Raw genomic sequence first — 27,684 nt, 5'->3', positions numbered from 1 at the left:
TTTAAATGTTACATTCATTTTTACTCGATGCATAAAAAAGGAATTTTTTTAAAACCGATGCAATGTTCTTTATTTAAAGATTCGAGAAGTTGTGCCCTAACTTACGGGGTTCGACTTTCTCTTTGAACCTAAATAGCCGTAAAAACACATGAGATTTAAATAATAATAAATAATAAGCAATCTTATTTTCGAGGATTCGAGATGTCATTCCCTAACTTACAGGACATGACATTTAAATTTTGGTTACCTTGAGATAAGAAGGCTGTCGTAACCATTTTTTGAAAAACTGGAATCGACTTAAATTTTGAAAATGAAAATGAATAGAGGAGTCGCCACCAATCTTTTTTGATGAGGTGTGATCGGGTCACCTCGTAAAAGTGGTTGTTTTTAATAAATGGTTTGATTTATTTAAACAACGATTTTGGTCCACGCAAATCAAGAAAACAGGTTTGGGAGTCGGTTACGCACGAGGAAGGATTAGCACCCTCGATACGCCCAAAATTGGTACCTAGTTAATTAATTAGTGTCTCAGTGTCGAAGATTTGAAAACTTGAAAGAATTTGAAATAGGTCCCTCTTTAAAAACCATTCGAATGCTAAAGACCTTCTCGCCTCGAAGTAACAAAATGTCATATCCAGTGAGTTAGGACACGACATCTCGAACTTTTGAGAATGAGCTTGCCTTTTACTTAAAAATCTGTGTATTTTAAATTCTTTTAAAAGGATATTCGGTTAGTTAGAGTGAATGAGGAAAATCAAAACCCAGTAAGTTAGGGCACGCTTCCTCAAATTTCCGAACACCGAATATTGCCTTTATTCGCGAAAAATCTTATTTCGAGGTAGCAAAATGTCATACCCGGTAAGTTAGGGCACCACACCTCGTATTTCCGAAAATAAGCATTTTTTAAAACTCGTATTATGATTTAAAAGAATATTCCGTTATTTTGGTAAAATGAGAAGAATCGAAACCCAGTAAGTTAGGGCACGATTTTCTCAAAATTCCAAACACGGAGTATCGCTTTTTATGAAAAAAAATTGTTTTCTTCAGGGCAAGGTTAATAACATAAAACAAATGCATAAGGGAAATGAAATAAACTAATACATAAGTAAATAAAAAAAATATAAAACATGACAACACGAAATTAACAATAATGATGAAAATGATGATAATAATAATGTTGATAATAATAGTGGTGGTAAAACAATAATATTAATAATAATAAAAGTAGTAATAAGAATATCAATATTTATATTAATAATAATAATAGTAATAGAAAATAATAAAGAAATGATAATAGTAATAGTAATAAAAGTGAAAATAATAGTAATAATAATGGTAAATACAAATATAATAACAATAATACAAATAATAAGTAATCTAAAATTTAAAATTATTTAAAAGGATATAAATAAAATAAATGATGAAATATTAATAATAAGGGTAATGACATATAAATAAAATAAGTTTGCTAAAATATATGTATTAAATTAGTTAATATAAAAAAATAACAAAAAAAGGAAATATAATAACAAAAATAGTAAGAATACAATAATAATAATAGTAAAAGATATAATAACATAATAATATGATAGTAATAGTAACAATATAACAATAATAGTAAGGATAGTAATAAAAATAATATATTAAATAATAGTAATAAAAATAGTTCTAATAGTAATAATAGTGATAATAATAATAATAATAATAAGAATAATAATAACAAAAAAAAACAATACTAATCTATTAAGTTACAATGAAAATAATGATAATGATGATATATTTAATAATACTAAAATAATAAGTAACAATAATAAAGTACAATAATAGTGATGAGTATAATAACAAGTGATAATAATAATAACAGTAACAATGGTAGTAATAATATATTGGTAATACATAATAGAGGGAGTAAAAAAATATAGTAGTTATAGTAGTAATAATATAAACAGTATCGTATTAGACGTATGAAAAATAATGATAGTAAAATATAATAATAGTAATAACAATAGAAGTGGTAATAAATAAAAAAAATACAATAGTAATAATATATTAAACAACAAATAATAATAATAATAATTAAAAAAATGATGATAGTAAAAAAATAAAAATAAAAATAATAGTAATGATAATACATTAAGAATAATAATATGTTAATAACAGTAAAATATTAATGAACTAATAACCAAACAGTAAGTAAATAAACACCAAAAGTAAAATATAATAATAATAATATTAACAAAACAATGATAATAATAATAAGAGATAACAGTAATATATTACCTTAGTTAATTTAATTACAATATTGAAAATAACACAAAAAGGCTAAATTGAAATTAGAGTAAAAGTTAGGGGACCAATTTGAAAATAAATAAAGAAGAAAGGGACCGATTTAAAATATCAGAAAAACATGGAGGGCCTAAAACGGGAAATAACCCCACCCTCTAAAGCGCGCGTCTAAAAGGAGGATTAAATTGAAATTCAAAGTAAGTTTCTGGGTCAAAATTAGGAATTAAAAGGGATTTGATTGCGAATTGATAAAAAAACGGAAGGACCGCGCGCATAAATATCCCAGAAACCCAAAAACACATGGATCCTTGAAGCGGGTCGGGTCAAGGCGCGGGTCCTGTGCTTGAAACGACGTCGTTTTGGCATTAAGAAGGCCGGCCAAAACGACGTCGTTTTGACCTGTTATTTAATGCATTTTTTTTAAAAAAAAATTCACTTTTCATTTTATTCTTCAAAAAATTCTCTTTCTTCTCCTATTTCTCTCTGCAGGTACCTTCTCCGGTGAGGAGCTCGGCCAATCGCCACCGTGGTCCGCCGCCGGCCACTGCGTTTCGAGAAAGGTGTATTTTTTATATTTTTTTCTTTATTTTAATAGCATATATGCATGTCCATGTAGACAGGAAAAGAAAAGTAAAAAAAGAAAGAAACGGATTCGAAAATTTAAAACACCTCTCGATTTCTGATTTTTGATTTCTTCTTTGGGCTTCTTTTTTTGCTTCTTGCGATTTGTTGATATTTTTAGTCTCTGTTCTTGATGTTGAATCTTCTTTTTAATATTGTGGTTGAAATCTAGTATATTTTTTGTCGTAAAAATTGTCAATCCCGTTTACAAAGTCTTAAATCAGCTTTTATAGCCATTGTACAAGCCTTTTCTCCCATTTGTTGTCTTTTCTCCTTTTCTTCCTTGCAGGAGGTTGAGCGGTGCTGACACGGGCGGTGGAGTAGGTGGTGGCAGAGGGCAGTTGACCCTAGGGGCGGCGGCTAGGTTTTTTTTAGGTTTCCTTTTCTAATTTTTTTTAGAATTTTGGGCTCATTAGGTTTGGGCTAGGGTTTTTTTTTAATTTTGGGTTTGGGTAGTTTTAATTTGGACCAGGCAATTTTGGGCCTTCTACAAAGGCCTTTTACCTAAGTTTTAATTTAGTTAAGTGATATTAAAAGAACATCATGGAAAGAGGGATCGTATTTTAATTCGAATTTTTAACTTTCAACACTAAGACATCAAGTAATCAATTAGGAAATAATTTTTGGAGTTATGAGGGTGCTAATTGTTCCTCATACGTAACTGATTCCCGAACCCATTTCCTGAATTTTTGTAGACCAAAAATAATTTTAATCAATCTAATATTTTATTAAAATGAAAAAATCTTTAGGGTGGTCTGATCACACCTAATTAAAAAAGATTGGTGGCGACTCCATTTTTGTTTTTTAAAATAAAAGTTGATTTAAAAAAAAAGTTTATACAGCTTGGCGACTCCACTGGGGATCGAACCTAGAATCACAATTAGAACCCTTCCCACGAAAACACGCAAATCCTAGGTTGTAACACACCTAACCCGTATTCGTCGCTGAAACAGGGTTACGGAGCATTACCGAAATTTACTGAACAAATAGACAGAAATTTCATTTCATATAGTATTCATATCAAAAGCCAATCAAAATCATACATATTGTCTCTTATATGAGCCCTCGAGGCCCAAAATACACTTTAGAAACAAGTCGAGACTAAGATGAGTATTAAACTCAAGTGTGACATGTTGAGAAAATAAGTATATATCAATGTTGAATTTATATGAAATATGTGCAAGTACACTAACAAGTGTTGTTGTTTGATGCTTAGACAAGTGCCAAGCTACTGGTTAAATGGTAATATGTTTATTTATATATTGCGTTGAAAGGGTAAGTGCTCAAATGAAAATATACTTGTGCTTATGAAAGAGTGGTAAGATTTAAATTGTGCAACTTCTTAGGAAATGACTTATCATGTGATCAGTTCGAAAAAGGCTTTGTGTGTTTATGACTTGTGACTATGGTTGAATGGTTGAATGGCATGTTTATGACTCAAAATTTCCCTTTTTTTCATTTTATTTCCTTATTTTACTACGTCAAGGATAATATCTTACTTTCTTACTGTAGAAATTTTCGGGGTATTACATAGGGGATCCGGGTCAGGTCGGCAGGTCAAGCTTTGAAACGGCGCCGTTTTGGGACTCCTGAAACTTGGCCAAAATGACGCTGTTAATTTGTTGATGCCTATCAATGTCAAAATTTTTTTAAAAAATTCTTTTCTATTTAGTTTTTTTTTTAAACTTAGACTTTCTCTCTTTTTTTTTTAGGGCATCTCCCTGTTTGACCATAGGGCCGTCAATGCTCCGCCATGGGCACCAGTCATCAATGACGACAGCCGTCGCCTCCGATGGCCGGAGTTGTAAAAAGAAAAGTCCTTTTTAGCCCTCTTGACCCCGATTTGAAGGCGATGCCTTCTAAAAAAACTAAAAAAACTTTTGGCCCTTCTCTTTTTTGATTAATTTAGTGCACAGCACTAATTATTCTTGATCGAGTTTAGAACTTTTTCATTGAGTGTGGATTGACATGTAAAGCCATGCAAGTTCTAAGTAATATTAGTATACTCATTGCTCTTTATAATATATTTATTTGTCTATTAAGAGTGGAGGATAGGGAATCAAAATTAAGGGTGGATTTGTGCCTAAGGTCATGCAAGTAAAAATTTAACATTATTTTTTTTTGTCTATTGATAAATGTCATATAATTAGATTAATCTAGTGCACACTAATTGTCATTGATTGGGTTATGCAAGCAAAAAAATATTTATTTAATTCGATTTTCACCAACCATTAATAATATTATCGAAGAAACACTATTTTACGTTTATATATTGCATACTCAAACAATTATATTAATCTAATATGAAAATAAATATATGTTTTCATTTTTCTAATTGTATACAATTGAATCAAAATTAAAATTTTATGGATATATATAAACTACAATTCAAGATTCATGTGTTTGATTACACTAAATCAACATTTATTTATCAAATTACATATTATAACAAAATTATATAAATATTTTTTAGTAGTTATTGTTATTTCTTTTCTTGCACGTTGTTATATTCATTGAAATAAACTATTTTTTTACATAAAATTAAATCTTTTAAAATATCATTGTTGAAATCAGTAAATTTGAATTGGTCATGATTTCTTTTTTCAACATTCTGCAGCTTTTGAGGAAAACCAAAGCTTTAGGGATAAACCGACGAAGTAAGAAGTTTCTTCTCCTAAATACTTTTCCGTTTTGAGTGGCCAATTGTTCCAATCTATCCCCAACTTGCACTGCCTCTCTTTGTCCCTATCGTAAAAACTAAATCCTTTGACCAGTGCAGTGCACCTCTCAATACGTAATCTTCACGCAGAAACAAAAATTTGAATATTCGACCACTTCTAAGTGTTTATATAAACTTAAGTACCGTAATCTACATCATATAATTGTGTATGATGTATTTTGAACATGAGTACTTAAGACTTTCGGTTTTTACCTTTGTTAATTGAGCCGAAACATTGTTAATCAGTTCAAATTCGATTTTTAATATTCAACGACATCTGCTAGGATAGTCAAATTAAAGATTTTGGGAATGAAGTTGATAGAGATGTTAATTTACAAGCTATAAATAGACCTAAATCCCTATGCAAAGAGAACCAAGTTCATTTATAGAATAATTTAGTTCAAGGAAACATTTCCTTAAAGAGTATTAAAAAAAAAGGCTACCAACATGACTGTTGATGCCAAGATTGAGTTGCCAGTCATTGAGTTCCGTTCATCGGATTTGGAGCGAGGAACCAATGGGTGGCACCAATTGTGCAAGAAAGTTCGAGAGGCTTGTGAGACTTTCGGTTGTTTTGAGGTGGTGTATGACACGATATCGACGGAAGTTCGAGAGGAGATGTTTAGGTTGATGAAAGAACTGGTTGAGGTCCCAGTGGAGAGAAAACAAAAGAACGTTCTTCCCCCGCCTAGCCCAGGCTGGGTTGGACCAGGCAGTCACGTTTCTCCGTTGTATGAAGGCTTTGGACTTGGAGATGTCTCCAATTATGATTCTGTTAAAAACTTTGCTCAACTTATGTGGCCTGAAGGTCACCCACGCTTTTGGTAATAACAATTCTTTGACTTTTCTAATTTCACAGGCTGTATTGGTTTCGATAATTTTTAGTTTGAGTTAAGTGAATTTGAGTTTTTGACTTTTTATAGTCAAATTGAGTCGAGTTTAAATTTGAGTTAATTAATTAATTTGTTTATATTTAGAATTGACAAATTTATTTTAATGTGTTAAATAGATGTACAGGATACGTTAAGGGGTTATAAGTATTGATGTTATATGAATAATTAGGTTAAATTTTGAGTCGTCGGCTAAATCACACTGGATTAACTAAAGACTTGTGATTAAGTTTGAATTTGAGTTTGATTTTGACTCTGACTCTAATTTTGACTTTAATCTCATATTCAGTATTTGAATAACCCTTACCACCTACAACTTAAAAAGAAATTTCATGGGTTTGTTTCCTTTCCTTTCATTAATTTATTAGACACTTTTTTAGGAAATGGTTTTTTTAGTGAAAGAAATTGTAGTAAGAAAATAGGAGAGAGGATTCTAATTTTTATATACGTTACCTCTTAAGAGTGGTTACGTGTATTAGCTCTAGAGTCAAGTTTTTATCTTTTTCACATAACAAATTTGGATTTGAACTCATAACTCGGTGTGAAGCTAGAACATTCTTTTAGGGCTTGAATGAAATTTTAATTTTTTATAGTATATATCTTTATAATTTTTAAAAGATTAAATTAAATTTTTATAATTTTGGGGGCCAAAGTATAATTTTACCTTTACCAATTTAAAATTTAAAATTTTTTAAAGGGCCTAAATAATAATTTTCCATTTTAGGGGGTTGTGCCCCCAGCCAGCCCCCTAGATTCGGCTCAACTCATAATATACTTAGAATCATGGATTTGGAATCTTACAAAATTTAGAATCTAACAAATCATTTCCGTTGTTTGATCTTTTGTCCCAGTGATACTGCACATACCATGGGAACACAATTGGAGGTGCTAAACAAGTTAATCTGGTTAATGCTAATTGATAGTTATGGATTAGGAGATGATTCACTGAAGATGAACTACACAACGTTTATGCGGATGATGAAATACATGCCCCCTCCACCAGGGGAGAATGAGATAGGATTCTTTGCTCATACTGATAAACTTGTCAGCACATTAATTTGTGAGAATCAAATTCCAGGGTTGGAAATTGAGGTCAACGATGGCCAATGGATCAGGATGACTAATTTATCTCCTTCTTCTTTTGTCTTCGTGGTTGGAGATGCTCTCATGGTATGTTTATATTGTTTATATTCAATTTTTAATTTACTAAAAACTTAATTTATATGATCCATATGAATAAAATTTGAAATACAACTACTAATTTATTAAAATATCAATTATATAAAAATTCATCAAACTTATTTAGTTTTTAGTTTTTTTTTTGTGTTGTTTCAAATTTTGAGAAAGAAAACTGAATATAGATTCTTTTAATAACCTGACCCTTGGTATGGATACCTTGGGTCAATTTTGCTCAAAAACATTTGAAAATTTTGTTAAAAACCCTATAAGGAATTTGAATAATTTCAACATTTAAAATCAATTCAATTCAATTCAAAACATTCCAATTTTCACCACAATTACCACAAAATCATATCACAAATACATGGATTTTTAAACTCATAATAATAAACTCAATTCAATAGTATTAAAGTGTTTCACTTGTGCACCAAACTAACTCAACTTCTCAAAGTCTGCATATTAGTCACTTAAGCAAAAACTTACACCAAGTACCTGTTTGCATGCCATTCTAACTCCAAAATTGATATATACCCTCTTGTCACTTGGGGGTGGTATTGAGATGGGATGCCCTCAACCTCGATAATAGCCTAATAGGATCAACTGTACCTCCTCGTTGGAAAACTAACGCGTTAAATCTGTAAATACTTAGTAAATACATCAATATATTTATGTGAAAATCTACAACCAATAAAAATAAATAATATTTATTATATAAATACATACTTCATATGAATTTAATCCCTAATATTCAATACATTTACCAAGTTGTACTTATCGTTACTTACTGTAGTCCTTTATTGGTTTTAAGCGAATTTATGATATTACAGCCCAATGTAGACTAGCTGAACACTTAGGATATACAGAAGGGATAAATTAATGCATTTTTATGCATTTCATGTAACAATAAGCACATAGTGCAATTTTATATATAATGATAAGAATCGAAGGACAAATTAATACGATAAGCGCACTAGATTTCCTTTATGGCATGCCATCTATATCCTAATAATTCGGGACTCATCTACATGGGATTTATTTATCATCAGACCATTACATTTATTCATTTAATAGAAACTGTTACAACTTTATTCTTTTCACAATTTAGTCCTTATTGCAAGAATTATAACTTATAAATCTTATTCACACTTATCACACACAACACCACAACTTTCACATTCTTTAATCTAAAACTATTTTTTTCTTCTAGAAATATCATATCATATTTTAATTTCATTAGAAATTAGTCATTTTTCCATTTTCACCACAACTACCAAAATTGCACAACATATATTAAGATTATAATATTTACATTACTTTCCTCTAATAATTAATTCACATAACATTATGATTTTAGTAATTAAACCACTTAATTTACATAACTTCCTAATTAACATAGCTTAAACAAGGTTAAATACTTGAAGTACATACAACCAAAAATTTGGATGATAGATTCTTCTTCCTTCTTACTCTTTAGCCAACTCTTTCCCCTTCAATTTGATCTTCAATCTTCTTCTCTTCCTTTAAAGTTTTGATGGAGAGGAATTTGGGGTGACGGTTTGCTTGTGGAGAAAGATGATAATCTTTTCATTTTTTCTCTTCCTTTCCACACAATTCTACTAAAAAATCTAATGACTTTTATTTAAAAATGGTCAAATTACTATCTAGTCCCCTAGCTATTCATCTTTACACTAAGACTCTTAATCATAATGCCTATAAATATCTACTTGACCAATTACCATTTTACCCTCAATCATATTTACAATTCCATGTACGAGTCATATTTTTACTTGGTAAGATTTCCTATTAGTCTTTCCTTGTTTTTCCACCTTTTCCTTATATTCTCATAACTTTCTAATTTCATGCTTTCACCACAACAATTTTTTTACTCTTTCAATTTAGTCAATGCTTTTATTTAAAGTTTTCCTATTTAAGGAGTATTTTCTAATTTCCTATCGGGTCTACAAACTTTCTAATTTCATACTCAAAGTGCCTATTTGTTCTATTTAAAAAATTCTCCACTAATTCCAAACCCGATCCATCACTGTACCTAATTTCGAGTCAAAACATGGTCGTTACAAAAATAATGTAAATGAATATTATTCGATAAACTTATGACTCCAAAAAGATGCAACAAACTCAAACACCAAAACAAGGGGAACAAACTCCAAAAAAGAAAACTCAGGCAGTCAATGCTAGACCCCAAGTCCCCATCAAACAAAAACACACCCCATTGATCTGACAGCTTCATGAAGAACTCATCTCCATCTTAGCTTCATGAAGCAACTCATCTCCAATTCACGAAACAAGCCTTTAAAAACAAACTCCAACATAAGCCCGCATAAATCCATAAACATTTGCCCACCAATCCATAAAAGAACAACCCAAGCAAGAAATCATAAGTAGTGTGATGTCAACAATTACCATGCTCATAATATAATTAGACTATTGACATTGAATGTGAATGCTTATCAATATGGATTTTGGAAATTGAAGGCATGGAGTAATGGGAGATTGAAAGCAGCGAAGCATAGAGTACTGATTAAAGGAGACAAAGATCGTTTTTCTATTGCAGCTTTTATCTTACCAAATAAGGGTACCATAATCAAGATACCCAAGGAGCTAATAGATGAGCAACATCCTCGGATTTTCAAGGACTTAGATTTCATGGAATTCTACTCTCTTGCTTTTTCCGACCCAACAAAGAGCAGAGATAGTGGCCAGCTGCTCCATAAATTTGCTGCTCTCTCACCACCAGTTTCCAATTAAAATCTTGCCCATTTCGACAAGTACAATCCCAGTTACAAATAATAAATTGAGTCCTATATTCAAGATCTGCATTCTCGTGTTGTATTATTATGTTGTGGTTAGTTATAATTGTGTGATTGTATGGTGCTAAGGTCACTAAATCTATCGTGTAATTTAGTTCACTTATGTGTTCTTTTATCTTTTAAATAAATAAATAATAAATAAAGTGTCCAAAAAACTGTTCCATTTACTATTGTATGAAAATCTTCTAGCTGACTTTCTTTATATTATTTTTTGTTTCCATTTACAGCAAATGAATTCATCATTTATTTTTCATACTGAGGAAATGAGAAAAATTAAGATGCGAAAAATAAATCAAATCATAGATACCGTCGGAGAATGAATAAGCTGTTTGGTTTGATACATAATAGAAAATAGATTTTTAATTTTTTTCCAATTTTTTAATTGACGAAACTTTAATATTCAACCTCTTAATTTTATATTAAGTACCGTATATATATATTTTGTTTAACCAAGTGCACCATCCTTGTTTTGCTTGGTTAATTATATATTTATCTGCATGTGGAAGACGATTGAAGGTAGCCATGCATCCAAGTAATAGGACAATGTCTTGGAATTATAAAGAGTTGTTTTGATGGAGAGAGGAAGCGTTATAAGTAAGTGAATGATATGTACTGGAAGAAGGCAAATAAGAAGATCGGAGCAAATTTGGTTGTAAGTACCCAAATTTACCCGGGCCCATTAATACCCAACTTACCCCAGCCCAAACCACCAGCAGAAAAAAACAAGCAGCAAACCCTAGGTGCCTCCACTTGCACCGCCTCTCCTCCACCTGGTCCCATCACCTCCTTGAAGACCTGCAAACATGACGGAAGCAGCAACAGAAGCAGAAACGCAGCAAACAGTAACAAATCAACAATAGGACTTTGCATAATCGGCTATAAAGAGCCATTCATTTTCAATGTAAAAAGGGGGGAGAACGATTTGTATTTTGAAAGGGGGGATTTTGGAAATAAAAAAACCATTGTATAAAACACAAAAAAGAGCAATCGAAAAGGGGGACATCAAGGTGTTCCTTCATTCTGTTTTTTTGTTATTTCCTTTGCAAGTTCATTTCCGAATATAGTGCATACATATAGATATTAAAAGAAAACACACACAAAAAAAAAAGAGAAAGGTTACCTTTTTGAGGTCGGGGAAGGGAACCTACCCGCGGTTTCGGCCATCGGAGACCCTTTCAACGGCATGGATTTGGACCAAGGGACGCCTCTCGTCTCCTTTGTTCCCGAGCCATGAGCCACGATAGGTGGAGGCGCATGGGACGCCGATGAAACCCATGATCGGCCAAGGAGAGAAGCAAAAGGGACGATTGAATGAGGAGCCCTTTTTTTTGGTTCAGCCGAATGAGAAGGGAAGGAAGTTTTGTTTTGTTTTGATTTTTTTTTAAGTGATTGAGTGTTTAGTTTAGGGTTTCTTAATTTTGTTTTTGTAGAGAACATGAAACGGTGCCGCATAGGCCAAGACCAGTGTGTTTCGCCCTAATGGGTTATTTTCAGATCTAGTCCCTCCGATATTTCGCCTTCCTTTAATTCAATCCTATTCATTTCTTTTATTTTTCTTGATTTTGCCCCATGTATTTTGCCCTTGACTCATCTGGATCTGCATCAAAGTGTCGCGTTTTGAGGGCTTGGGTTTATTTCCCAATCAGTCCCCTTCTTTTGCGTGTGCATTCAATTGGGATCCTTATGCGGTTTTAACATTTAGATTTTATACCTTTAATTCTGTTTTGATTTCAACTTAGTCCTTTCCTTGTTATTCTCTTTATTTATTTATTAAATGAATTAACTTGATATTATTATCACTATTTTTTTTGTTATTTTTCGCATTTAACTAATTGCTTTATTATCATGCTATTAAATCAATGGTTATTGCGATATTATTGCTATTATTTTTATATATAGATACATATTTATCTAATATATATGTATTTTCGTTTATCATAGATACAATTTCAAAACTATTTTATTTTTTAAGTTCAACCCTCTGTACTTTATTCTATTTTCATATTTATTGATTTTAGATTTTTTTATCAAATCTTTTTTAGTTTTCACTTCAATTTCTTATTTTTCAATATTGTTTCTTATTATGCGTTTGCTTTTATTTTACTTTACAATATATTTGTTTACTTATTTATTTATTTATTATTATTTTTTCGACCCTTCTTTAATAATTTAAGTTCCTTTGTTTACATTATTTTATATATTTCTATATTTTACTTCTATTATTGATTTTAAATTTCATCCATGATTTCGTTTCTATTTCCATTTGTTTATTTATTTTCAATCTTTTACAAATTATCTCCCTTATTTATTTATTTGTGTATCTTAAACTCTTTATACATTATTTATTTTCATATATATTATTTATATTAAAATATTTTTATTTTATGTATATTATTTACTTTAATATTTTTTCTATATTATTTATTGTAGACCTTTTATATGTTATTTTAAATTGTCATATGTTATTTATTTTAAATCGCTTTATTTTACTTTAAATTGTTTTGTATGTTAATGATTTTAAATTATTTTATACTATTTACTTAAAATTATATTTTTATAATATCTATTTTGAACTCATTTTTATATATTACTTAGTCAAAATTGTTTCATTATTTATTTCAAATTGTTTTATATTATTTCATTCTTTTGATTATTAGTGTTGGTCTTTTAAATGATGTATGTTGTGAGATTATTGTCATTGCGTGTTCTTTAATTTGTTTATTCATGTTCATATTATTGTCATTCACTTGTAATATTTTTATTCATGTATTATTATTCCATGCCCATTATTACATTTTTATCCCATGGCATCGCATTGTGAATTAAGCCCAATACATTCCTCCAACTTAGATCGCTTTATTTTATTTCAAACAAAATAAGCATCCTTTGTTTAAATATTGAATTCGCTATTATTTAATAATAAAAAAATTTAAAATAAGGCAATATTTCGCGTTTTGGAACGTCGAAGAATCGTGCCCTAACTTACGGGGTTTTGGTTTTTTCGTTGATTCTAAATAGCCAAATATCCTTTCGATTTTCTTTTTATATACACGAAATTTCAATAAAATCAAAGACAAGTTTGCGCTTGGGATTTCAAGATGTTGCGTCCTAACTTACTGGATGTGACATTCTAATATTTCGAGACGAGAATGTCTTTAACATTCAAGCATTTCTACAAAAGAGGGATCATATTTTTAGAGTCTTTCAAGTTTTTAAAGTTTCGACACTAAGACACTAATTAATCAACTAGGTACCAATTTTTGGGCGTCACGAGGGTGCTAATCTTTCCTCGTACGTAACAGACTCTCGAATTCATTTTCTGATTTTCATAGACCAAAAAAAAATTATCGTTTTAGTAAATCTTAACTTTTATTAAAATGATTAATTTAAGGTGACCCGATTGCACCTCATCAAAAATGATTGGTGGCAACTCTCGTTTTTTCGTTTTCATTTCCAAAATCCAAGTCGGTTCCTGTTTTTCAAAAAAATGGTTACGACATTGGTAACACTAAACTCAGTGATAGGTGGTGATTGGTATCGTGGAGAAAGGGAAAAGTGGTTGAAGATAAAGCTAAGCAAAGTAAATAAACTGGGAGAATTTTAAAGAGAACTTTCAAATGTCATACTTTCACGACAACAATTTCTATGCTCTTTCAATGTAACACCCTTAACCCTTATCCATCACCGGAATAGGGTTACGGAGCATTACTAAACTTTATGAACTAAGTACGAATATTTCATTACTTTTATTATACAAATCAAGAATCGATCATATAACACTCATATTGTCCCTTAGATGGGCACTCGAGGCTCAAAATACACCTTAGAAGTGAATCGAGATTAAACTAGACACTCAGGAAATTTTTCCCAAAATTTTAAAATTTTTGTTAAGAGTAGGGGACACACGCCCGTGTGGCTCACATGGCCAGGAGATGTCTTAGGCTGTGTGGGCTTTAGATGTGAGGCACACGGCTGTGTCCCAGCCTGTGTCCAAATTAGGGTGCTTACTAACTTGGGTCACACGGCCAACCACATGCCCGTGTACTAGGTCGTGTGCAGGGTGTAGAGGTCACGCGGTCAAGCCACAAGTCCGTGTGCTAGGCTGTATGCAAAAACCTAGGCATTCTGTTTTGAAATTTAAGTGTAGGTGACACAAGGCCAGAACACATGCCCAAGTGTCAGGCCGTGTGTGACACAAGGCTGAGACACACTCTCTGCCGGTGTGGGCAAATTTAAGGCCATTTTTCTCACCCTTTTATTATCCACTTGCACACAACATTGAAATACACATATATATCTCAACCAAGCAACCAATTCAAGCCAAAACATGTATTTAACATAATATGTTAACACAAAAATCAATTGTCTAAATTTGCCAAACTAACTTCTTTCATTGATTTACCAAAACCTACTCCTAATTATATACATACATACAAACACACACACACATATATATATAATTGTCATTCATAATTATACTTCAAGGTTAATCCTTTTCAATCCATCCCTATACATGCCATATAAACCATAAAATGTACAACAAAATCTACCGGAGTAATCTGGATAGTGTGACCAGATGTGTTGATCCGATCCTTCGAACTTCTTGAAAATCTACAAAGAATATTGAACAACACAAGTAAGCTTAATGAAGCTTAGTAAGTCCGTTGGCTTTATATATAAATCTTACCGAACATACTGTAACAATTCATTTAAGTAAATCATTCATTACACATTTCCTGCCAATCACAACTTTAATCGATGAATGCGCTTATTTGAGCTCGATATCAATAATAACTTAAATTCTTCCACATTAATTCCATATAGCACTTACCAATTTTTTTCAATCAAAGAACGACTTATGGATTTGAGTACATCGTAAACAGAAGCCCGAAGGCTGCACAGAAGCACATAAGTGCTAAACGAAAACTCATAAGGGTTGAACGGAAGCTCATTGGAGCTAAACGGAAACCCATAAGGGTTAATCTAAAGCTCAAAAGAGCTAAACTGAAACCCAGAAGAGTTATACTAAAGCTCAAAGAGCTAAACGAAAACCCATTAAGGTTAAACAGAAACTCATATGAGTTAACTGAAGCTCATGAAAGCTAAACGGAAAGCAAACACGAGTGTTTGCAACAAATGCTGAACCTCAATTTATGTGGGAAATTTTTTCCATCAATTCCCCTTTTACACTGAACAATTGTACTCAATCCTGCGTTCCATTCGCTTCGAACACTTGATTCAATTCTGTAAATTTAATAATAATTTTATTTTCAAAAAATGATACAAATAAATACAAAATACCATTTATAAATTAACATCTAACATTAAAATTTAACCGTACGAACTTACCTGGGTTATATGGTGGAATTTGTAATAGTTTTAGGGACTATTCTGCTATTTTCTCTTTTTCACGTTTGTCAACGGGCTCTTGATTTATAGCAAAAATATGAAAAACCAGCTTAGAGAGACTCTTCTATGGTTGTTTTTGGCTGAAGATTGATGATGAAATGTCTAGAAAATCTTTTAATTATTGTTTTATTTGTTTATTTTACAAAATTTCCAATTTTTCCCTTATTTCATCAAATTTCTTGATTTTTCTACACCCATGCCATCCAAGCCTTCTATTTTAGGCTAATTTTCCCTTTTAGTCCTCCCTTATTAAATGCTTAAGCAATTTAATCACTTTAGCAAATTTTACACCTTATTCAATTTAGTCCATTTTAACTAATTAACTATCAAAACGTTAAAATTTTCTAACGAAACTTTAATACTAGCTTATTGACACTCCGCAAGTATTTATAAAAATATTTATGGCTCGGTTTATAAAATTGAGGTCTCGAAACCTCGTTTTCAAAACTACTTTTCTTAATAAATTCTTCTAAAACAAAAACCACGAAATCAAAAATCTTTCTAAAATCACACATAACTCATATATATATATTTGTTTAACCAAGTGCACCATCCTTGTTTTGCTCGGTTAAGTATATATTTACCTTCATGTGGAAAACCATTCAAGACAGCCATCCAAGTAATAAGACAATGTTTGTTTTGATGGAGAGACAAAACATTATAAGTAAGTGAATGAGATGTTTCGGAAGAAAGCATATAGGAAGATTGGAGCAGATTTGGTAACACTGAACACAATGAGTGACAGGTGGTGATTGGTAAGGTGGGGAAAGGGAAAAGTGGTTGAAGATAAAGCTAAGCAAAGTAAATAAATTGAGAGAATTTTAAAGAGAACTTTAAGAGACAGAATTCTAAGTGTCAAAAGTCCTTTCATCAATTGTGAAGGACTCCTTCTTACAATGTTTCAAAAAATAGGAGTTACAAAGTCGACAATTAATAGGAATAATGAAATTTTAATTACGATGACAATAATGGTTAAGATGTGATGATGAAGAGTTTTTGTTGGTGATGATAATAGTGAATAGTGAAGAAGAATTCGCTATATTTCTAAAAGAACAGAAAAACAACCAATGTTAGAGGAAAACTTTTAACTACCTCCATATCTGATCTACCAAGGTAAGCTCTCCACATATCCCAATAGTGAAGATAATCCAAGAATCTTATCATATTCCGAGGTTACCTCTACTTCTACTTTGGTGAAGCGGTACCAAGTTGATGCGGTCGTTGAGAGCACCAAAAATATCCTATTCCCTGTAAAATAATGAAAAAGAAATAGTAAAGGGGAAGTAGGGTCGAATCCTCAGGGACCGGATTATACGAATGCTTGTCTCTCGAAATCCTGGGCAGAATCGTGCCCAAGAAAACCTGCGTTCCTGGAAAAAAAATAAAAAACAGAATTTAAGAATTGATTTTGAAAGCGAAAATAAAATAAAAACAGAATTTAAAGTTTACTGAAATTATGATTACGAAAATAATAAAAATAATAAAGAGAGTTTTAAGAGAAAATAAATTCTTATGGGAAAGTTCCAGCCTCCAGTTGTCTCATTCCGCCTTGGGCTCAATCCTTGGCTTTTGGATGATCCTTCTCGACTCAAGTAGGCCAGTTATAGTGGAAGAGGACGCCTACGACCACCAGCTCCAAAGATTAGATTTACGATTTTTAGGGAACCTGACTCTAGCCAGTAATCTATGCTAGATCAACGCTTCTCAATGGCGAATCCCACGCCATTTTGTCTCTTTGGCTCGCCAACCTCTGACGCAGTAAGTTAACGAACCGACTATGCAGTCCTTCCAAAACATACAGAGCGGCTGCCTTTGCATATGGTGAAAAGCTTACTTCTTAAGGGCCATGGACGGAAGCGTCAGCCCGTAGTGCGGAGAAATGATGAATACTTGGCGAGAAGGCTAAGTACGGATTCTAGGCCTCAAGAACCCTTTTTGGGGAAATATTGACAACTTTTGGCTAGAAGGGTTTTTTAGTGGCTCATGATAATAGAAGAAAAGCAAATAAATAAAAATATGGAAAAAGAAATTTTATTGAAAAGAAATATGAAAGAACAAAAGACTTTTGGGGAAGAGTGTTTACAGAAAAAGATGCCCCCAAATAGAGTCACTTCACCCCCTATTTGTAGTTCTAGGGAGATAGTCTAATTGAACTTAAATTCTAAAAAGATAAATACATTTAATTAAAGATAAACAAAGATAATTAAAATAAAATCCTAAATTTGAATAATCCTAATAATTATCTTAATATTAATTATCCTAATAGAATAAAATAAAATAGAGTCTTCCAAAATAAAATCTTTTCTATTAGCTTTTAAGTCCTTGTGCCTTCCATGTTCACACTTTTGGCACCATATTTGTCCCACGTTGCATATTGGCCCATTTAATCTCCAAATTGACGCTTTTTCCCTTGAATTTATTTTTCGCCTCCAATTTAGTCCCTAAAAGATAAAAAGACATAAATAGCTCAAATTAGTAGGCTCAAGCTCAAAATAAACACATGATTAATATATAAAAACACGTCATTTTAGAGTATTATCAAATTTCCCCCTACTTAGCCCATGCTTGCCCTCAAGTATGGTTCCTATCGACCGTGAAAGCTAGATTCTGCCATAAAAGAAATACCACTCCAAAGTTTCATAAAAATTAGTTAAAAACGCATATGAAAAATAAAGAGACCTCTAAGCTTGCTTTAAGTAAAACAGAAAAAGTATTCCAATTATTTCACACAAAAATTAAGATCGACTTGAGTTATGCCATTTAGGTAAATTACCAAACCTACTAAGACACCTTAATTATTTCCTCATTTAGTCCCCGAAGTGCAACTTTATTAGTACTTATTTTTTCTTCTTTTTTTTCCTTTTTGATTTTTTATTTTTTAAAATTTTATTATTATTTATTTACTTAGGAATATATTAAACCTTTTGACGCGAAGAGAGATGACAACCCAAGCACCCCACCCCGGTTACTCAGCCCAACATACTCCTAAAATTATTTATTTCCGGTTAGCGGAGTTTTACCCAACACGTCACACAACCTTTTGACGCGAAGTAGAATGACAACCCAAGCACCCTACCCTGGTTACTCAGTCAGTCACGATTTGAGCCATACTCATAACCTCAGCTAGCAGAGTTTTACTTGTCACGTCACACAACCTTTTGACGCGAAGTAGAATGACAACCCAAGCACCCTACCCCGGTTACTCAGTCAGTCACGATCTAAGCTGTACTCATAACCATGGAAAACATTTATTAAAAATTAAACGATATTTAAAATTCTTGAGAACTCAGGAAAGAAAAAAATTTAAGTGTCAAAAATAAGTTTCAATAATCACCTAATAGCCATGAACATTAATTAAGCATGCAATCATTTTAAGTGTTCACTTTATATTAAACTTGATCAATTTTACGAAAAGCAAGATAGAATTAACCCTATTAATCACAATTATTTTTAGCCTAATAAAAATAAAACAGTGGAGATGGAATCAATTATGGGAAAAATCATAACTTCCTTAGAAGGTAAGAATCATGCATGAAAGTCAAACAGTAGGCAATTCCTGGTAAAATCTTGGGCATGAAAAGCAGCAGGATATTCTTAAAATAAATGGCAGAAACGAGCACAAAACAACAAAAACAACAATATGACAGCAAGAATAGCAGATAATAACAGTAACAACGAAGAATGCCTCCCCCCCACTTAAAACACATAGTCCTCGATGTGAAAGTAAAAAGAAAACAAATAGGTGGAGAAAAAAAAAGTTTAGAAAAACTCCTCATGTAGTTACCGTCGGTTGGCGCACATGGTGGAGAAGAAGATGGCGAAGCGGCAAGAGGTGGAGACGGGGTGGGTGACGTGTGCAATGTTGGTTCGGCTTCGGGCTCTCACCATAGTGGCTAAGAAATCGGCGGTGGGTGGTGGAGGAGAAAGGAGTCGGCAGTTATGGAGAAATTTGGGGGAAAAAATGTAAGGTTTGGGGGTTTTATTTGCTGAAAAGGGGTGTTTGGCTGCAGGTTTTGGGGATTCTAAGGCTGGAATAGGACTGTTTGGTTGCAGAGATATTGCATTCTGGGCTGGAATAGAACTGTTTGGCAGCATGGATAAGGTTGTTTTGGTGCACACTTTCTGTCTTTTTTTCTTTGTATTTTCGCTTCATTTCACCTAGATGGAAGAAGAGGAATTTATTAATATTTAACTAAAATAAAATAAAAATAAAAGAAAATAAAAAATAAAAAAATAAAAAAATAAAAATAAAAATAAAGATTGGGTTGCCTCCCAACAAGCGCTTGTTTAACGCCGTTAGCTCGACGCCTTGAACGGTTTTATGGTGGTTCTAATTGAATTTTCTCGACCGTGTGGGCCTGGAAATTCTCGTAAAATGGCTTCAGCCGTTGACCATTGACTGTGAACCGTTTTCCTGATTCTTCACTCTCTATTTCAACTGCGCCATTTGTAAATACTTCAGTCACAATAAAAGGTCCTTGCCACCGAGATCGAAGCTTACCTGGGAATAGCTTTAATACGGAGTTATAAAGCAAAACTCTTTGTCCTACTGAGAAATGCTTCTGAACTATATTTTTGTCATGAAACATCTTTGTTTTGTCTTTATAAATTCGAGCATTCTCGTAGGCATCATTGCGAATTTCCTCCAATTCTTGAATGTCCAATTTCCTTGCCTTCCCCGCGGGCTCTAACTCCATGTTACGTTGTCGAATAGCCCAATAAGCTTTATGCTCCAAATCTACTAGTAGATGACATGCTTTGGCAAAAACAAGTCGATACGGGGTCATGCCAATTGGTCCCTTATACGCCGTCCGATAGGCCCAAAGCGCGTCATTGAGCCGAAGACTCCAATCCTTACGGTTGGGTCGAACCGTTTTTTCCAAAATTGACTTGATCTCCCTGTTTGAAACCTCTGCTAGGCCGTTCGTTTGGGGATGGTAGGCTGTTGCTATACGATGATGAACCCCATATTTTGATAATAGTGCCTCCATGACCTTGTTGCAAAAGTGGGTACCACGATCACTGATCAAAGCTCGAGGTGTTCCAAACCTAGAAAAAATAGTTCGTTTTAGAAACTCCACAACAGTATTAGCATTATCATTGCGAGTAGGCTTTGCTTCTATCCACTTAGAAACATAGTCTACTGCAAGAAGTATATATACGTTTCCAAACGAAGAAATAAAGGGGCCCATGAAATCAATGCCCCATACATCAAAAATCTCACATACATGAATTGGGGATAGGGGCATTTGATTTCATCTAGTGATATTACCTGTATGTTGACATTTATCGCAAGACTTATAGAAGTTAAACGCGTCGCTAAAGATTGTAGGCCAATATAGCCCACACTCCAATACCTTGTGAGCTGTCCGCTTAAGGCCAAAGTGACCTCCACAAGCTTCTGTGTGACAAAAAGTAAGGATAGAGGTTACCTCGGTTTCTGGAACACATCGTCGTATTATCTGATTTGAGCAATGTTTCCACAAGTATGGATCGTCCCATGTGTAATTCCGAGCTTCGCGTCTAAGCTTGTTTTTTACGGATTGAGCTAACTCAGTGGGCAGTGATCCCGTGGTTAAGAGATTAACTATGTCTGCATACCACGGATAGTAAGCCTTGGTTGAGAATAAGCTTTTGTCAGGGAACTCATCCTTTATGGGATCATCATCAAATAGAGTTTTTATCCTACTCAAGTGGTCGGCCACTAGGTTTTCACACTCCTTTTTGTCACGAATCTCGATGTCAAATTCTTGGAGCAGTAAAATCCACCTAATGAGCCTTGGCTTTGCTTCCTTCTTTGCGATTAAGTATCTAAGAGCTGCATGGTCAGAAAAAATAATCACCTTAGATCCCAGTAAATATGATCGAAATTTATCTAAAGCAAACACAATAGCTAAAAGTTCTTTTTCTGTGGTTGTGTAGTTGCTTTGTGCAGCATCTAGGGTCTTTGAGGCGTAACAGATGACATAAGGCTCTTTCGCTATCTTTTGTCCCAATACGGCTCCCACGCTACGTTTACTTGCATCGCACATAATTTCAAAGGGATAGTTCCAGTCTGGTGCTTGTACTATAGGGGCGGTTACCAACTTTTGCTTAAGTGTATCAAAAGCCTCCTTGCATTTTGAGTCAAACTCAAATTTTTTATCTTTTTGCAACAGCTCACACAATGGTTCAGCTATTTTTGAGAAGTTTTTTATAAAACACCTATAAAATCCTGCATGGCCAAGAAAAGAACGCATCTCTCTAACAGTAGAGGGATATGGCAAAGAATTTATAATGTCAATTTTGGCCTTATCAACCTCAATTCCCTTAGATGAGACTATATGACCTAGAATCAAACCTTTGTCTACCATAAAATGACACTTTTCATAGTTCGAGACAAGATTAAATTCTATGCACCTGTTCAAAATTATCGTAAGGTTTTCAAGGCATTCAGTAAAACGGTTTCCATACACGGTAAAATCATCCATAAAAACTTCAATAATTTTTTCTACATATTCAGAAAATATACTCATCATGCATCTCTGGAAGGTAGCTGGAGCGTTGCAAAGTCCAAATGGCATCATCCTGTATGCAAACGTGCCGAACGGGTATGTAAAAGTGGTCTTTTCCTGGTCTTCTGGCGCAACAGGGATCTGGAAGAAACCTGAATATCCATCAAGACAACAAAAGTGAGTTTTACCAGCTAAACGTTCAAGCATTTGATCTATAAAAGGAAGAGGGAAATGATCTTTTCTAGTATAAGCGTTCAACTTCCTGTAATCGATGCAGACACGCCACCCGTTCTGCACTTGGACCGGTACTAAGTCGGCGTCAGTATTTTTTTACTGTCACGCCCGTTTTTTTGGTTACGACTTGTACCGGACTTACCCATCTGCTGTCAGAAATGGGGAAAATGATGTCAATACCCAGTAGCTTAATTATTTCTTTTTTCACCACCTCTATCATATTCGGGTTTAAGCGTCTTTGTGCCTCTTTCCTTGGTTTCGTGTTCTCCTCCAAGTAAATCTTTTGGGTGCATGTCAAGGGGCTTACCCCTTTCAAGTCAGCAATGGTCCAGCCAATCGCCTCCTTATGACTCTTTAGTACCTGGATCAAACTTTCCTCCTCGGGTTTAGAGAGTTTATTTGATATTATAATGGGTAAGGTATTACCTTTTCCTAAAAATGCATACTTGAGATGCGCGGGAAGTGGTTTCAATTCCAAATCTGGAGCCTGCACAACAGAAGGTAGAAGTTTAGTTTCTGATGGTGATAATAATGTCTTAACAAATTCATAATCATCATATCTATATTCAGATTCGTCTTCATAAGTTGACTCAAAAGTCTCATCCACTAATGAGTCAATCAGGTCGACGCGGTTTACGCTCAAGATTTCACTTGGATGGCTAATGGCATCGTAAACATTGAATTTCACGATCTCCCCATCAAATTCCATCGTAAGAGTGCCGCTTCAGACATCGATCTTGGTGCTAGCAGTACTAAGGAAGGGTCGGCCAAACAGGAGGTCTGAAGATCCAGCAGTGTTGTCGTCCTCTATCTTAATTACGTAGAAATCTGCAGGGAAAATAAGTTCATTAACTTTTACCAAGACATCCTCGAGGACTCCTTCAGGATGCACAATAGACCTGTCTGCCAATTGAATAATAACACCTGTTTTTGTCAAAAAACCCGCGTTAAGTGATTCATAAATAGAATAAGGCATTGCATTTATTGAGGCCCCTAGATCACACATAGCCTTCTTAATTACCAAATGGCCAATTTTGTATGGAATAGCGAACATACCCCTATCTTTGCATTTAACCGGCATTTTTCGTTGTAGAACTGCGGAAACATTCTCACAAACACTTACCTTTTCATTACCTCCTAATTTTCGTTTGTTGGTGCAAAGTTCTTTGAGGAACTTGGCATACCGCGGAATCTGTCTAATGGCATCTAACAGTGGTAAGTTGATCTCAACATTCCTGAATATTTCGAGGATCTCCTTGTCTTCCTTACTTTTTCGACACTGATTTAATCGTCCTGGGAATGGAGGTTGGATTTTCGGCAGTGGGGGTTTCGCTCGGATCTGTTCGTCATTTCCTGGAGTTTCCTGGGCGATTTCTTGACCAAGATTCTTGCCAGGAACTGGTTCTAGGATCTTTCCGCTTCGTAACGTTACTGCATTCGCATTCTGCCTCAGGTTTGGTTTTGTTTGTGATGGCAGTTTCCCTTGAGAGTTTAATTTCTCAATTGATGTGGTCAACTCCCTTATGGATGCTTCAGTTTTCTGCTGAAAACCCTTCATTTCTCTTTGGAAATTGAGAGTTTGCTGTTGAAAATCAAAGACATTAGTTGCTAATTTATTGACCAAAGTTTCTAAAGAATTACCTGAATCTTGCGACTGTTGTGGGGCTCGATTTTGGTATGGCTGGTTATATCATGGATTAGCCCCATAACTAAAATTAGGGTGGTCCCTCCATCTTGGGTTGTAGGTATTGGCGTAAGGGTCGTATCGTCTTTGTGGTGGCCCAGGAAAATTTCCCACAGCATCTAAATGGGCCATAGAATCGTTACACAGACTAGGACACGCATCAGTCGTATGTTCAGGTGTAGCACATATTCCATATACTCGGGCTAGTTTCGATTTTTCTGTAACAAGGGAATTCACAATATTAGTAAGTCTATCAAGTCTATCTTCAATGGTAGAATTACTTAGCTGGTGAACCCTTCTAAGGGGTTCAAGATTGGCTCAAAATTGCTGGGAATTCGCAGCCATTGTGGAGATTAAGTCTCTTGCTTGTTGTGGAGTCATGTTGACTAACGCTCCTCCACTCGCGGCATCTACCATATTCATCTTCATGGGTTTCAAGCCTTCATAAAAGTACTGGAGTAAAGACTGTTCCGTTATACCGTGTTGTGGGCAACTTGCACACAACTTCTTAAATCGCTCCCAATAGTCGTATAGAGTCTCTGCGTCTTTTTGCCTTATGCCCACGATTTCTCTTCTTAACTCAGTCGCTCGTGATGCAGGGAAAAAGCTGTTAAGGAATAAACGAGATAGATCAGCCCAAGTTGTAATGGATCCAGGAGGTAAATAAAATAACCATTCCCTGGCTGAATCTGCTAGAGAAAAAGGGAAAGCGCGCAATTTAATTTGATCATCGGTTACCCCCTGAGGTTTCATACTCAAACAAACCATATGGAATTCTTTTAAATGCTTGTGAGGGTTTTCATTTTGTAATCCACAGAAAGTTGGCAGTAGCTGAATCAAGCCTGACTTTAATTCAAAATCAGTATCCATAGTAGGATACGCGATGCATAGTGGCGGTTGTTCTGTCGGCGCTTCGGCCAGTTGCTGAATTGTCTGAGCTATAAGTTGAGGTGTTAAATTAGGGTTTTCGTCAACCCTAGTGTTTAGCACTTTTTCAGGGGAATCGACTTCTTCTTCTTTACTTTCTAACGTTTGAGTAGGGTTTTCGTTAACCCTAGACTCTACTTCGTCGTCGATTCTAATTTCTGGCGGTGGATTGCTTTGAGTTTCAACCACCACTGACTGCTTTTTCCTTAGTTTTGTTTCCTTTAGATTAGCTTTCGCAGTATTTTCGATTTCTGAGTCGAACGGAAGAGTACCTGGAGCAGATCTGGTCATAAAAAACAAAGAAAAACAAGATTAGTATGTTGCCGATCCCCGGCAACGGTGCCAAAATTTGATGCGGTTATTGAGAGCACCAAAAATATCCTATTCCCTGTAAAATAATGAAAAAGAAATAGTAAAGGGGAAGTAGGGTCGAATCCTCAGGGACCGGATTATACGAATGCTTGTCTCTCAAAAACCTGGGCAGAATCGTGGCCAAGAAAACCTGCGTTCCTGGAAAAAAATAAAAAACAGAATTTAAGAATTAATTTTGGAAGCGAAAATAAAATAAAAACAGAATTTAAAGTTTACTGAAATTATGATTACGAAAATAATAAAAATAATAAAGTGAGTTTTAAGAGAAAAGAAATTCTTATGGGAAAGTTCCAGCCTCCGGTTGTCTTATTCCGCCTTGGGCTCAATCCTTGGCTTTTGGATGATCCTTCTCGACTCAAGTAAGCCAGTTATAGTGGAAGAGGACGCCTACGACCACCAGCTCTAAAGATTAGATTTACGATTTTTAGGGAACCTGACTCTAGCCAGTAATCTATGCTAGATCAACGCTTCTCAATGGCGAATCCCACACCATTTTGTCTCTTTGGCTCGCCAACCTCTGACGCAGTAAGTTAACGAACCACTATGCAGTCCTTCCAAAACATACAAAGTGGCCGCCTTTGCATATACTGAAAAGCTTACTTCTTAAGAGCCATGGAAGGAAGCGTCAGCCCGTAGTGTGGAGAAACGATGAATACTTGGCGAGAAGGCTAAGTACGGATTCTAGGCTTCAAGAATCCTTTTTGGGGAAATATTGACAACTTTTGGCTAGAAGGGTTTTTTAGTGGCTCATGATAATGGAGGGAAAGCAAATAAATAAAAATATGGAAAAAGAAATTTTATTGAAAAGAAATATGAAAGAACAAAAGACTTTTGGGGAAGAGTGTTTACAGAAAAAGATGCCCCCAAATAGAGTCACTTCACCCCCTATTTATAGTGCTAGGGAGATAGTCTAATTGAACTTAAATTCTAAAAAGATAAATACATTTAATTAAAGATAAACAAAGATAATTAAAATAAAATCCTAAATTTCAATAATCCTAATAATTATCTTAATATTAATTATCCTAATAGAATAAAATAAAATAGAGTCTTCCAAAATAAAATCTCTTCTATTTGCTTTTAAGTCCTTGTGCCTTCCATGTTCATACTTTTGGCACCATATTTGTTCCACGTTGCATATTGGCCCATTTAATCTCCAAATTGACGCTTTTTCCCTTGAATTTACTTTTCGCCTCCAATTTAGTCCCTAAAAGATAAAAAGACATAAATAGCTCAAATTAGTAGGCTTAAGCTCAAAATAAACACATGATTAATATATAAAAACACGTCATTTTAGAGTACTATCACATGTGAAACATTTTTCGTGAAACATCTGTTGAAACACAAGATGATGGTTGTTTTTGGATGGGAGTTATTCCTGGATAATAGTTATTTTGACTTGTTCCAAACATAAATTATTCTCAACATAGTTGTTCTCAATTAGAGGTTACTCTGCGTAACCCTTTTTTTGAAAACGGGGATCGACTTGGATTTGAAAACGAAAACGAAAAATGGGAGTCGCCACCAATCCTTTTTGATGAGGTGTGATCGGATCACCTTAAATTAATCATTTTAATAAAAGTTAAGATTTACTAAAACGATAATTTTTTTGGTCTACGAAAATCAGAAAATGAGTTCGGGAGTCAGTTACGCACGAGGAATGGTTAGCACCCTCGCTACGCCCAAAATTGGTACTTAGTTGATTAATTAGTGTCTTAATTGTCGAAAATTGAGAACTTGAAAGACTTTGAAATAAGATCCCTCTTTTGTAAAATAAACATTAAAATGTTAAAGACATTCTCGTCTCGAGGCAACGATACGTCATATCCAGTAAGTTAGGATACGGCATCTTGAACTTTTGAGAATAAGCTTGCCTTTTATTTAAAATCGATGTATTTTAACTTCTTTTAAAAGGATATTCGGTTAGTTAGGGTTAACGAGAAAAATCGAAACCCAGTAAGTTAGGGCACGTTTCTTCGAATTTCCGAACACTGAACATTGCCTTTATTTGCAAAAGATCTTATTTCGAGGTATTAAAATG

The 27,684-nt window shown here is 33.9% G+C and overlaps 2 protein-coding genes across 4 annotated transcripts; one reads left to right on the top strand and one right to left on the bottom strand.

Annotated features, from left to right (window-relative positions):
• Positions 1–5,995: 5,995 nt before the first annotated feature.
• LOC107938615 (probable inactive 2-oxoglutarate-dependent dioxygenase AOP2) lies at positions 5,996–12,322 on the top strand. The gene is made up of 3 exons (XM_016871846.2): positions 5,996–6,450; positions 7,368–7,686; positions 10,189–12,322. Exons 1-3 carry the CDS (start codon positions 6,074–6,076, stop codon positions 10,459–10,461), a joined length of 969 nt encoding a protein of 322 aa, XP_016727335.2. The 5' UTR covers positions 5,996–6,073; the 3' UTR covers positions 10,462–12,322.
• On the bottom strand, positions 8,002–11,975 carry LOC107938616 (uncharacterized). Of its 3 annotated transcripts, XR_005907895.1 has the most exons (3): positions 11,644–11,818; positions 11,219–11,318; positions 8,002–8,330 (listed from the first exon to the last, which is right to left on the bottom strand). XR_005907895.1 is itself a non-coding variant. In XM_041085723.1 (2 exons), the coding sequence occupies exons 1-2, from the start codon at positions 11,973–11,975 to the stop codon at positions 11,303–11,305; spliced, it is 348 nt and encodes a 115-aa protein (XP_040941657.1). In that variant the 3' UTR covers positions 11,070–11,302. The 3 variants fall into 3 exon arrangements, 2 of the variants coding, with proteins under 2 accessions (XP_040941657.1, XP_016727336.1); XM_041085723.1 differs by lacking the exon at positions 8,002–8,330 and having other exon boundaries at positions 11,070–11,318; positions 11,644–11,975; XM_016871847.2 differs by lacking the exon at positions 8,002–8,330 and having other exon boundaries at positions 11,070–11,318; positions 11,672–11,975.
• Positions 12,323–27,684: the final 15,362 nt, after the last annotated feature.

This window comes from Gossypium hirsutum, chromosome A13, assembly GCF_007990345.1.
Source record: "Gossypium hirsutum isolate 1008001.06 chromosome A13, Gossypium_hirsutum_v2.1, whole genome shotgun sequence".
NCBI lineage: Eukaryota > Viridiplantae > Streptophyta > Magnoliopsida > Malvales > Malvaceae > Gossypium > Gossypium hirsutum.
The sequence above is the reverse complement of the archived record's forward strand: the minus strand, read 5'-3'. Positions and strand labels throughout refer to the sequence as shown.